At 39.7% G+C, this 13,077-nt stretch overlaps 1 protein-coding gene across 1 annotated transcript; it reads right to left on the reverse strand.

Moving 5' to 3' along the window:
* Window positions 1-2,025: 2,025 nt before the first annotated feature.
* Window positions 2,026-12,625, reverse strand: thbs1b (thrombospondin 1b). The gene is made up of 23 exons (XM_043219438.1): window positions 12,440-12,625; window positions 12,252-12,335; window positions 10,961-11,520; window positions 10,805-10,880; window positions 10,384-10,473; window positions 10,173-10,282; window positions 9,942-10,067; window positions 9,341-9,437; window positions 8,410-8,583; window positions 8,147-8,323; window positions 7,889-8,062; window positions 7,680-7,807; window positions 7,431-7,583; window positions 7,129-7,347; window positions 6,935-7,042; window positions 6,323-6,482; window positions 5,846-5,964; window positions 5,009-5,243; window positions 4,701-4,928; window positions 4,286-4,557; window positions 4,100-4,197; window positions 3,875-4,014; window positions 2,026-3,778 (listed from the first exon to the last, which is right to left on the reverse strand). The coding sequence occupies exons 2-23, from the start codon at window positions 12,313-12,315 to the stop codon at window positions 3,771-3,773; spliced, it is 3,516 nt and encodes a 1,171-aa protein (XP_043075373.1). The 5' UTR covers window positions 12,316-12,335; window positions 12,440-12,625; the 3' UTR covers window positions 2,026-3,770.
* Between the last annotated feature and the right edge of the window lie 452 nt (window positions 12,626-13,077).

A 13,077-nucleotide genomic window follows, 5' to 3' on the forward strand; every position in this document is an offset into this window, starting at 1 on the left:
TTAGTCCTGCTTTAGTTTAAAACAGGTCAGTATTAATTTAAAATAAATATAATTTTTTGTTTTTATATAAAATGTATCGGTTAAAGGCCATTGCATTGATACATGTAAACTGTTTAAAGATTGTATTTGTCTTTATGCTTGATGAACAGATCAACGTGCACAAAAAATATCATGTAAACCCAAGGGTTCGTATACATTTTCCTACAACGTTCACTTTCAAAAATAAGCATGAAAGTCAACATTCATCATATGTGTTGTTTTATTTCCACATGTATAGCAGCTTTGCGTGGAGATTTGATGTTTGTTGCTGTCTGATCCAGTACAGTGGCGGGAGCTGCATGAATTACAGGATCCGTTTTAACCATGAGTTAGCAGGAGCTCACTGCAGGAAATTAAAAGCTAGAGCAACTTCCTTTCAACTTCCCGCATGGCCTCTCATCTCGTGCCAGTGCCTTAATGAATAGTAAATTATTAGTCTCCGGCTTCCTTTTTTTGCTACAGACAGTTTACAGTAGACGTTCACCTTGATTCATCATGGAAAACAACATTTTATGCTATTGTACACTCTACATAAACATATGGGAGCACAGTGTACACAGTGGATTCGTGTTGGTCAAATGGAATAACAAAAAGACTGACGTGTAAGAATGTAAGATCGCAATTAATGGCTAAAATTACTACAATAAAGCCACAAAAGCTGTAGTTTTTTAACACCTCCAGACAAGGTGTCGCATAATACTTTTCTCATTTCTTTTAAACCACGAAACCAATGCTAATTCTGCTCTGCAGTCATTCACTTATCTCATTCATTGTATTTTTTTATATAGTTTCACATATTTTATGATATTAAAGATATGTAACAAAATATTTCAAAAAGGTTCAACATTGAGGAAAACTAGAAATGTTTCATGAGCATCAAAGATTTCTAAAGGAAATGGCTGTTAAAGATTTTCCATTAGAGGAATATATTACTTTTTTAAAATATAATCTGGCAATATATATGAAAACACATAAAAACAAACAAACATAATTTTGGTGTCAAACTGCTATACTTGCAAAGCTAAATTACTCCCTAAATCTCGATTGTTTTATAAAAATTCACTCAAATTTAAAAACAATTCAAAAGTAGGAACTAAAACCTCAGCACGCAGTATTACTGTTTTTACTGCCTCGAAAAACAACCTCAAGATTTATATATAACCAGACAGTACCTCAGATATTTAAAATTTACAGCTTCTATTCATATAGCAACAATGTCATTTTTAGTGCACATATATTTAAGCCGTAAATATGAATGGGAGGCCTGACCACCAAGAACACCATGAAAGTTGTGGAACACAACCAAAAGATGTGGACCTAGACCTTCACTAAGCAGATCATCTCTATGACATATATCACGTCGAGGTCCTCCTTTTTGTCTTCTCCTTCCCAGTTTTTGTCTGTTGGAAATTTGGACCACTAATACAAAGGCCAACTTTGCAGCCTTGTGCCCAGATTGTCTCTGGATCTCCACAGTAACCCTGATATCTTCTCTGATCCCTGGCCAACATGATATGAATGTGTTTACAGACCCACACCTGTCAGACGAGCACTAAATCACCCAGAATGCCACAGTGTGGGTCAGGGAGGTTCATGCTTTCCCCACAGGCTAGTGAGGAATTAGAAGATTAACCCTGAGGAGAGGCGCTACTGCGACATTCCACACTTCTGCTGAAGACATGCATGCCTGTCTATTGAAGAAGAAAGTGGATTCGTCTCAGCCTTTAACTTAGAACTAACATTGACCTTGGTCTACCATATCTATTTTTAGTGTCTTTTTAAGGCATTTATGCAGCGTTTCTGTTTGATTTCAAGCACATGTTGGGGCCTAGGGTGCCCTTTATGAACTTTTGTTTTATAATTGCTTTGACCTTTCGTGCCACGCACAGAAAATTTCAGTCTTTCAGACATGCTGTTGCACAACATAAAAAAAATCTCACGAGACACAAACATGCGGTAATAAAAAGCAGCCAAAGTCAATAAACATCAGTTTTACAACGTCTATCATCTGTTTATTATTCTGAAGTATGTACCAAAATAATCGCTATACGTAAAAATAGCATTTTGCATTGTGTAACTAAGTAAAAATGTTTACAGTCAAGCATCACTAATTGTACAAAAATAACAACACAAAGATACAAACAATGAAGAACAGAACATCCTCACGTCAGTGTGCAAACTGTTTATACAGATGGAAATGCCTCAGGTGGCACTCCATGATAAATTATTTAAATAGCATTTATCTACACACACAAATGAAACAGTCTTACAAACAAAGACAACAATAAAGCAATAATTTATCAACTTAAAAAAAGTACTGGACATTTGAAGCACTGGCAAATGTATTCCTTAAAAAAATGTGTGTTTTACTCTATTTTCCATTGGAATTTGGGGCTGGCTGTTTGTTCTATATACTATTTACAACTTGTGCTACAGTAGCAATAAAGCAACCAATTTGTTTTCTTGAAGCAAAGGAAAAAGCTTTCGCTCGATCAAATTACAAAACAGCAATGAGGTAATATTTGTACATTAAAGTCTTCCTTTATCTCTCTCTCTACAGAAAAGGCAATCAGGTCAGAAGATCATCTCCTTTGAAAATGAAGGATGAACGGTTCTTGACCGGAAAGGTTTGGATGAGTAGTTTTAGACAGAACATCGGTTATGAGAGTTTATTTTTCTTGTAAATGTTGAAATAGTTGTTTTAGTGAGGGCAGTCTTTAGAAATTCCCTCGCTTTTGCTTTTTTAAGCAAAATCACAGCACAGTCTTGCCAAACTCAAAAAGTGTTTTGTAAGTGCTACATAAATATATATAGAAAAAGTCTAAAAGGATCTTTCCCTTAGAAATTAGCATCTCAAATAAAACCTCATACTAGAGTACTTGGTAATCTAGTATCCAGATGTGGCGAGTCTTTAAACCTTGGTCTGTCTAATTCCTCTTCATACAACCTTTCATTTTGCCATTTCTAATGAATATGTTAAAATGGTTTAACCATCTAGCCCTGAGAAAACTATGCCCGCTAAACCATAAGTTATCTCCCGCCAGACCTTAAAGGATGTTCATGATACTTAAGATGTGTCTTTGCTAAGCGAAAAAACAAAAATTTAGATAAACATCAATAAACAACAGATCTGTCCTCTAAAATCACCTGCTTGGAATACAAAAATAGTATTCTTTTACTTATTCAATGTTTTTAAACCATTAGTTGTTGCTTCAAAATCTTAAACATTCACAACGCTTTGTTTCTAGTCAAGAAAAACAGTTACAAATTTCTTATAAAATACTGAATATTATAAAAGCAAACTTTTTTTTAAAAGGGTTGCGCTCTCTCTAATGGAGACATAATTTGGACAGCTTTTCAAGAGAGAATGAAAACACATGAGAGAGAGTAAAGTTTTTGAAGTGCATAGCTGTCTGTTGGGAGCTCTTCCCACACAGAGCCGAATGAGGTTTTCCAGAAAGAGATCGCAGTCTTCCCAATTAAGCAAAGAGAGGGAGACTTTTCTTCTGCTCTACCTGCTAATGGTGGAGGAGTCCAGATTCTGAATCAGAAGCCGCTTGGTTTCTATCCCAACCAGTGGCAGTTACATTGAAATTGACTACCTGCTTTCTAACTCCACCAGTGTGTGAGCGGCAGCAGAAAAAGTAGAGTCAAATCTGTCCCTGGACTTTGCCTGGAATACATATTTATATGGAAAGGTGCATTCTTTGATGAACTTCCTGCCTGTGCAATTACGCATCTGAAAGGGAACAGAAAGAGAGGAAGCGTTAATTTCCAATATAAAAATATTGGAATACAAAACATTGGGTGTCTGTGCAAATGTGTTGACGCTCACCTCTGCATTCATATTTGAGGTCTGAGAAGTACACCATCTCTTGTGAGAAAACAAAGAGACCTAGTCTTCCACCTGCGTATGTTTTGTCATAAATTCTTCCAGAATCTGCCATGATCTTTTTGCCTTCATACATGACCACTCTGAAATATATAAATATGATCAATGAAATACATATAAATAGGGTTTACTTCCAGAATTCCAGAATGGTAATGATCTTTTTAGTACCTTATGTGTCCAGTTCTTGGTCTATGAGTCAAATGCCATCTGTAAGCAGTGAAGTCTTTCCATCCCACATTTTTTGGGTCGTGCCACAGAGTGCGCACCTAAAATGGATCACATACAGAAATGTTGGCATTCATATATGAAGGTTTTCAAACCTGAATTTATCACAGGGACATTGATGAAACGTACCTGTCCTGGAGTGTCTCCGGTGTGCCACAGGGCGTTCCTCAGATGTTCGCCTGGCCCTGTGGTGGAGTTAACCACTTTGATTGACAGCCCTGAGTAACCCTGTGCCTTAGTAGGTGTGCTGGACCAGTAGGTCTGTGTGATCTGCTTCCACATGACCACATAGAAGCGAGAGCTGGACTGGTATCCGAAAACGAAGCCGGCATAGTCATCATCCCTCTCAGTGTTGATGAAGAAAGTTCCACTGAAGTCAACTGAATTGAACTCATCAAAACCTTTAAAAGCAATGTTGAAAAAAGTCAGAATTTTTTTAATCATTTGTCATTTTAAATGTATCGGCTGTGTGTGCAAGGTATTTATACTTAATTTTGTTTACGTGAAATTAATTCTCAGGTTTTTTTTTTAAGACTAGACTCACCAACAGCAATGCCAGGGTCGCAGTTGACTGTCTGAACAAGTTCTTTTCCTTGGTGACGAACCACCCAGTTGGGGTCAATCTGGGAAGTGCCCTTGGGATCCAGAGGAACCATCTGGAATTTGCGGAAGTCTGTTTCACTGATGTCAAAGTTCTCAGGACAGACATCATAAATATCCAGGACATTGTCTTGGTCGAAGTCATCTTTACAGGCGTCACCACGTCCATCGCCTAGAAGAAGTTTAACCAGTAAGTATAAACCTTTACATTAATCAGTGCAGTAGTTATGAATATTCAGACGTGAAACTGACCATCAGAATCCAGTTGATCTTTATTGGGAACCAATCTGCAGTTGTCTTTGTCATCAGGGATGCCGTCATTATCATCATCGTAGTCGCAAGCATCTCCTTTACCATCCTTGTCGTGATCAGCCTGGTTAGCATTGGGAATATATGGGCAGTTGTCCAGGTTGTTTTGGTGACCGTCCTCATCAATATCCTGGTTGCTGTCACATTTGTCTCCGACGCGGTCAGAATCTGAGTCGAGCTGTTGGAGGGAAAGTGTAGAATCATTAAATACCGAAGTCTTTGTAGTGTCTTTGAAGCACTTAATTAAAATATTCCCACCAGAATGGGGCTTTTTCTAAAATGCACAAACTTCTGTCCTATTTGGTCAATCGGTGGAGGCTTTTTCAGAAAGCAATCTCATGTTCCTGAAGTTTGGCACTACCACAGTCACATTTCAGCGTCTAATGAGGAAAGGAGGGGTACATTCCTTCTCTTCAGTTAACCATGGCACAGGTGTGATCCGCAGGGATTGAGTGCCGACAGGGCATGCATAAACCCACCGGCAACCCTCTCGCTCCTCACTAATAACTATTCTTTACCTCTGAATATCCTTTGGGTTAATTGAACACTAGTGAGTGTCCCTGAAAAGGCTCCTAGTGCTTTATTGTGTGGCTTTGGATTCAAGCAGAAGAGGATTTACTCCTCCCATGCATAGCTTAGTAAAGACTGCGACTACCCTCTGGGTGTTTTTTGCAGTGGCTCTGGAGCTGAACTGAACAGCTCACAGATCTCTGTGGATTATATAATGATTTGAAACACCTGCGGCATTCACTTATTCGTTTAAGTCTCATATGTACATACCTGGTCTGGGTTGTGTTCCAGAGGGCAGTTGTCACACTGGTCTCCAACTCCGTCCAGATCGGTGTCTTTCTGGTCGACGTTGTACAGATATGGGCAGTTGTCATTTTCATTCAAAATACCTGTCAAAAAGAATGAAATAATGGAGAAGAATGTTGGAAAATACACTGGAAAGAGTCACATGACCTGATTCTCACGTAACCTGTCAAGAAAATATACAGTTCTTAATTTACTGCACAACTGAAATAAGAATAAACAAAGGAATGAAAAATAATATTCGCATTATATGAATAGTTAAAAAAACTGTGAAAAATATTAAAAGTGTAAAATAAGGAGAGTATTAAAAGTATTACAATACTGAGAATTGGTTTTTAAAAAATATGCTTCTTTATGCAAAATAAAATGACTGATTATGAAGTGTTTTCTTGGAAGGTTTATCAAGAATGTTTATGTGTGGATAAATAAATTTAAGTTTCGTACCGTCTCCATCAATGTCCACGGCACAGGCGTCACCTTCACCATTGTTGTCTGTGTCGGTCTGGTCTGGGTTGCTGTTGTATGGACAGTTATCGCAGCGGTCTCCCACGTCATCACGATCATAGTCGTACTGTCTTGGGTTGAAGATGAGTGGGCAGTTGTCCTATTTTAAAAAAAGACCGCAGTTCAGATGGAGAAACATATGGCAAATAACAGTCAAGCGATTTTCCACAGGGCATGCTAATACGAAGGTTATTACTTTTAGATGTTAGGCTTGTAATTTGGCTGCGGCTGTGTAGGTCTATTTAGAGGAACGCAACGATAAAAGCGAGCCTTATTTTAGGAACTGGACCAAGGATAATATTGGATTAGCAAGATACACTGCAGGTCTTTCAGAAAGGTACTTCTTAGGTGGAATTTGAGGTTTGTCTCCAAGAGAAACTGAATTTACTTTACACAGCACTTTTTTCCCACACGTCAGCCTGTAAGCTATGTAAAATTTGGGCAGCTTCTCTTTCTTCATTCATACAAATTGTGAAATGTATAAAAAGTCACTTGACTGGAATGAGCACTTGTGGAACATACTGTATAAAGAGTAATATAACTGTATTTTACCCTGTCATCAGGAATGCCATCATCGTCATCATCATTATCACAAGCATCACCGACTCCATCCTTGTCATAGTCCTCTTGCCCAGAGTTAGGAAGATTGGGGCAGTTGTCCTTAATAATGAAAAAAGAGAAGTAAATATGAATAATAGCCACAATGATTTGCATTTAGATAACAAATAAAGCCAATATATGCAAACCTTCTTGCAGTGATAGGTTGCATTTTCGACACACACTAGATCAGCATTAGGCCAGCCATCAAGATCAGTGTCCTCTCCACAGATGTGTCCATTTCCTGCAAAGCCAGGTTTGCACTCACAGCGGTACATAGGGTCTGAGAAATGGCCGAGGTAGTTACAGCGAGCATTCTTATTGCAGTCGTGGCTTCCATCGAGGCAGGGATTGCGAGGAGTGCACACCTGCAGGAAAAGATTATTCAGTCAGTGTACATTAGTTCATGAGCATGTGTAACGCTGGTAATTAGTAATTTCTTTTGCTTTACCTGTTTCTTGGAAGCAGCATCCTCCACTCCTCGACCAAATGGCTGTGGGCCGGTGTAGCGTGAGGGGCAAGGCAGGCAGTTGTAGCCTGGTACTGTGTTCTCACACCTGTGGACTCCATTAAATTCAAAACAGGCATCAGGGACTTCCTTACACTGTAAAAAAGGAAAAAAAGACATTCAGTGAGATTTTTGCTGCCCACTACATTTTGTATCACCCAGGATTTTAATGTACCACACAATGTACTGCACCTCATTGATATCCTTGCAGTTGATTCCATTGCCGGTGTATCCTGTAGGGCATTTTCCACATTTCCAAGAGCCATCTGGGAAGCTTGTACACTGGGCTCCTTCAAAGCACGGATTTGAAAGGCATCCGTCTGTAAAAAATTAAAATAAGTATCATTTTTTTCGCAAACAGATTAGTATTATCTAAAGTTTTGAGTGACACCGGAACTCACCGATTGGACAGGCTTGTTTGTTGCAAATCTGGCTGGCCTTTGCGTCTCCCACACATTCTTTGCCACCATACATGGGTATTGGATTATTGCAAAGACGTTTACGGTTTTGGACTCCACCGCCACAGGTGGCTGAGCACGCATCCCAGGGCGACCACGGTCCCCAGCCTCCATTGACTAAGAAAAAATAAGCAACAAAAATTTGGACAAGTGCACTTTTTTAATAAACAAAAAAATGGACGGCATAGGGTGTTCACTTACTCGGACATGGTGATTTCTCACACCTCTCAGTTTGACGACCTTCACCCTGGCAATCTTTGCCTTCCATTTGAGGTGTTGGGGAGTTGCAGAGACGGATGCGTGTGATAACGCCAGCACCACAGGTGACCGAGCAGGAAGACCAGGGTGACCAGTGACTCCAGCTGCCATCCTGCTTAACTGTTAAATACAATGCAGGTTATTACAGTACTCCTCTACTTTGTAGGAAAAACTTTAGGCACTTTTGGCCACTGGGCACCACTCACAGCGCTTGTCACACTCCTGAAGGTAGCAGTCTCTCGTCTGCACCGACGTGCCCTCGCAGTTGTTATTGATGCGGTCGCAGGAGCGGCCGCGCTGCTGAATGCCCCTTCCACAGGACACAGAACAATGGGTCCATTCAGACCAGGGGGACCAGCCATCCTCGGCGGAGTCGCTCGCTGTCGAGAGAGCAAAACGAGACAATAGCAGAGCTATTCCTTCTTTCTAAAGCAGCAAAATGGAGAAAAGCTTTTAATACTGGGCCTTAATGGACTCAATTTAGCCTGGGCAGCTCAAGACAGAGCACTCCAGGGAACCCTGGCATGAACAAAGCAGTTGGAATGCTGGGGAAATGTCAGTGTATTTAATGCACAGGGATACCTTTCTCTAAATGTGGAAATGGTATTTGCAAACACCCCTGATTATGCCATAAGTTCAAACATATGAGGCTGATATTAATTGAAATCCTTGCTATGCACGGCGAGCCCTCAAGACGTGAGGAGCCTGCTGTTTCTTTTTTGAGTCTCTGCCAAACAGCACCAATTTTCCACCTCTCTTTAACTAATTTAGACAATTATGCCCATTTAGTGATTCAGTGATGCACAAAGCTCTAGTGTTCCTTTCATTAGTTAAACTTCAGTTGAAGTTTATTGTGTGATACGGGAGTGACTGTGGATGTTTGAGCAGCAACAGTGCTTTCGATACAAAAGCTTTTAAAAGTCAAACTGTTGCCTGGTTTCCAAAAAAGAACATTCTAGTTCTAACAAGAACGTTTTTTTTCTCGCTTGTACATTTACTTTAACTGTGTGGATGAGTCTAAGCAGAAAAAATACAGTAAAAAGAGTAATATTGTGAATACCGTTAAAAATGCTCTTTTAAATCTAATATATTTCTTTAATGGCAACACTGAATTTTCATTGATTCAGTTGCACTTACGTGTTCCACATCGAGGGCAGCACTCCCCATCAGGCACTGTGGCGTTTGCACATGGGATTAGGGGGCATGAAATCTTGCGACATACCGTTGCAGAGTTCTGCGGTAAACACGACGACTCTCATTAATCATTTGTTAAAAGTTATGCCAATACGGGTGCATTCAGAATAAAAAACCATAGCCTCTTGCAGTAGTGTAACACCACATTCAACATTACTATTTGTATTCAAATCATCTTAAATGTAAGCTTGTGAGAGGATATAAAGTCATGTAAATCTGTGTAATCTCTGTCTTGATACAACATGACACTTGAGAGAGAATAGATTAGGCATGTATATAACATAAATTTAGTTTATAAGACTTGACTGTATTCTCTTTAGCTATCTCCATTTCATACTTTTAATTAAAGGCTAGGAGGTAAAGGGAAATGGATACACCTGGCTTAAGTCTGCCACAATGGACAAGACTAAGACCAGTGCTGTGTATCATAGCACCTGCATGACATGACTCCCGTCTCGCTAACACACAAATTAGTGGCTTAATGACAGAGCAGGGAGCTTTCTGAGTCTAACAGGTACATGTCTGCAGGTTATCTGGTTCTTACCTGGCAAGTGCACTCTGTACAATCGTCCACTGTCCATTCCTCCTTGTTTTTGTGCACAATTCCATTGTGAAGACAGACGCCAGCGTGAATTCCCATACGATTCATAAGCATGTCTTTCTCATTTGTCTAGAAAACAACAAAAAACGAGTTACTATTATGTGGATGGAGTATGTTAATCTACAGTACACGTCCACTACACAGCATATTCATATGCACCAACTTTTTGCTCACCACTTTGCGGAGTTCATTGGACAGCTCTTGCACCACCACACCAAGACCTTTCAGTTCCTTGAACATGGCAGCCAGGTCCTCACATGAAAAGCCACAAATCATCTGCAGATCTACATAGGAGAAATATACAGTTTACAATGGTTAAACCTGAATTAGGATTCTCAATTTACGTATATTTTATTTGTATGGATTACTGGAATTGAAGGATTACCTTTTGTTTTGTGGCCAGTGTAATCAGTCCTGATTGCAGGTCTGGATCCATTTATGGGATTGTCAAGGGTGATGATATCAGTCATAATTGCTGCAAGAGGAAAGGGCATTCATATGGCTTAAAGTTCATTATAAAAATGATTGAGCTAATGGAAAAGCTGAATGAAAAAATTATTTAAAAAAACGCTCATGACAGTGAATGAGTCTTTATCATGTTATTGTTCATTCACTGGCAGAGAACTGATGCTCCTAATTATGTTATTTCAAATATAATACACAATAATTATTTTTTATTATTAAAAATATATAAATAAAAATAAATAAATATATTTCAATTAAATTCGTCCACCAAATCAAATTCAGTGTGGCAAAATCAAGATAGAAGATAGATTCTTATGCATGTGTTCTGCATTAACACTCACTGTTTTGGCATCCTTTATTCCTCAGAATTGCCTCCAGTGTGGTACCAAACACAAAGCGCACATTTTGCAACACCCCCTAAAAATCGACAAGCGATTAATGCTACGTACTGTATTTGGCATGCAGCAGGATTGACAGACAGCGAAACGCCCACTCACCATGAACCTGTCCTTCACTGCGCCCTTTCCGATCCTCAGACTCGCCACACCTGAGGTCTCCTGAGTGAGGATAGTCTGGATGGAAGCATCGAGCTCCGCCGTGTTCACCTCCTCGCATCCCACATAGAACTGAACCCTGTCTTCCTGCACGAAAAGCGTGATGTTTTTCCAGTGTCCCACGGCCAAATCGGCTTCCTCGATGGACACGATCTGTTGCTTATTTTCGGTGGAAAAAACGATGTCCAGAGTATTGGCTTTCCCGTTGGAAATGATTTCGAAGACGGGTCCGGAGCCATCTTTCTTCTCCACGGTCAGAAGGCTTCCTCTCGTGTGCTTGAACTGCTTGAAGTTGAGCAGAAGCAGAAATCCTCTCTCCGCGTGGATGGAATCGATCAGGTCCCTGAAGGCGCTCTCGGGAACCGGGGGGATCAGGTCGGGGTTCAGGATTTTGTAGGCGGGGCTGTACGGATCGTCGCCTTTCACCAGAGTCACCCCGTGGTTTTTCCTCGGTACTTGGACGAGCTCGAACAGATCGTAAACGCTGTTGTCGTCTCTGCTTTCTACCAGGATTTCAGAAGATAAAGACATCTCGTTATTATCTACTTAATATTAACGAACACTTTTGATTTACTCCACGGCTCTCTCTAGAGTACTTGATTCTGATTGGTCAGCAGAGTGGTCAACTTGTTTGACCATTCATACGGTAGCTGTGTTTGTCTCTAGAATCTGTTGATACAATTAAACTTAAATAATTATTTTTCCTGGACCAAAAAAAGCCGTTTAAAATGGTAATTTTTATATTGAAATTTATAAATGATCTGGTATCTGATTATCTGATTTCCATTGATTTAGCCTATGGTTTGTTAGGGTACAGTATTTGCCAACAAACTAAAAATAAAAAAGCGAGAAATTCATCTTTAAAGTTACCCAAATGAAGTTCTAAGCAATGTACAAACTATACCAAAATTGCGTTTCCATTTTTTTTTACGGTAGAAAGTTTACCAAATATATTAATGGAAGATGATCTTATATCCTATTGAAGTAGATGTGTAGGTTAATAATGTATAATAATAATAATGGATGCAATGCCAGTCATTGTCGCCAAATAAACTCATTCATAAACCCCTTCACCCTTCCGGAGTTTATTTTGCGATAAATACCAACTGACTGTCAAATATTCCTATAATGTTTAACAGCGAGTTATACTTCACACCACATCAGCATTCTCTCAAAAACGCTTAAAAACGCATCAGTAACAGATTACAGTCGGTTCCTTTGTATCATCGCTCACCTGCGACTCTCGCGCTCTCGCAGCTCCAAAGCATCAGTAGCAAAAAGATTGCAGTTGACTTCATTTTATCACTTATTCTTTCACCTATCGGAAATCACAAATAAACGCACAGATGATTGAAAATTCAACAAAACTCTAACACGTCCGATCAATCGGTTATGACAAGAAAATACGAGAAATGCACGCACCTTCCGAGTGTTTAAAACAGCGGCAAATCCAAGGCGAAGCGATATAATTCCTAAGACGCGTCAATCAAAGGTCGTTTTAAAATAAAGAAATGATTTTTCTGTTTAACCGCGGTCTACAGCACTCGGGGTTTCTTTGCCGTAGTTAAAGTAGCCAATCTAACTATTACCAAAGAGAACAAAGTGCTATTTAAATAGTTTCATGACATTCCTGGGCGCGCGTCTCCTCCAATCAGATGCTGGAAGGAAAAAGGGACGAGCTAGCGTTACCTCACAGAGCGTTTGTATGAGTTACACACGAGGGGAAAAACGCACCGCATTCCAACGAACACATTCCATAAACATACTTTTGATTTTCCTGACCGCTGCTTCCGTTTAGTGCCTTTTTATTTGCCGCGGTCCTGATTATTTTTTGCATCCACAAACCGCTACTTGTTTTGTCGTTCAATAATTCCAGGTCTTGTCTCTACCGTTCCTTGCGCACATCGCCTATTTTATTTGATTGTGTCCGTAAGGTATGACTAAAAGGTTTTCAAGTGGCTACTTTGTTTTAGAGCACGCGTTATATGTAAGGAGTAAAGTAAGCTTTATTTGAGTGCTCGGTGCGTCGCACAGCATCTGAGGATGCTCGTGGAAGTGCT

The sequence above is a fragment of the Puntigrus tetrazona genome, chromosome 20, assembly GCF_018831695.1.
Source record: "Puntigrus tetrazona isolate hp1 chromosome 20, ASM1883169v1, whole genome shotgun sequence".
NCBI lineage: Eukaryota > Metazoa > Chordata > Actinopteri > Cypriniformes > Cyprinidae > Puntigrus > Puntigrus tetrazona.

Coding starts and splice junctions, on each gene's coding strand:
- thbs1b (XM_043219438.1), bottom strand. CDS start 12,315: ATGAAGTCAACTGCAATCTTTTTGCTACTGATGCTTTGGAGCTGCGAG. Junction 8,584..9,340: donor CTGCCCTCGATGTGGAACAC/GTAAGTGCAACT, acceptor CTCTCTCGACAG/CGAGCGACTCCGCCGAGGAT. Junction 7,808..7,888: donor CAAACAAGCCTGTCCAATCG/GTGAGTTCCGGT, acceptor AATTTTTTACAG/ACGGATGCCTTTCAAATCCG.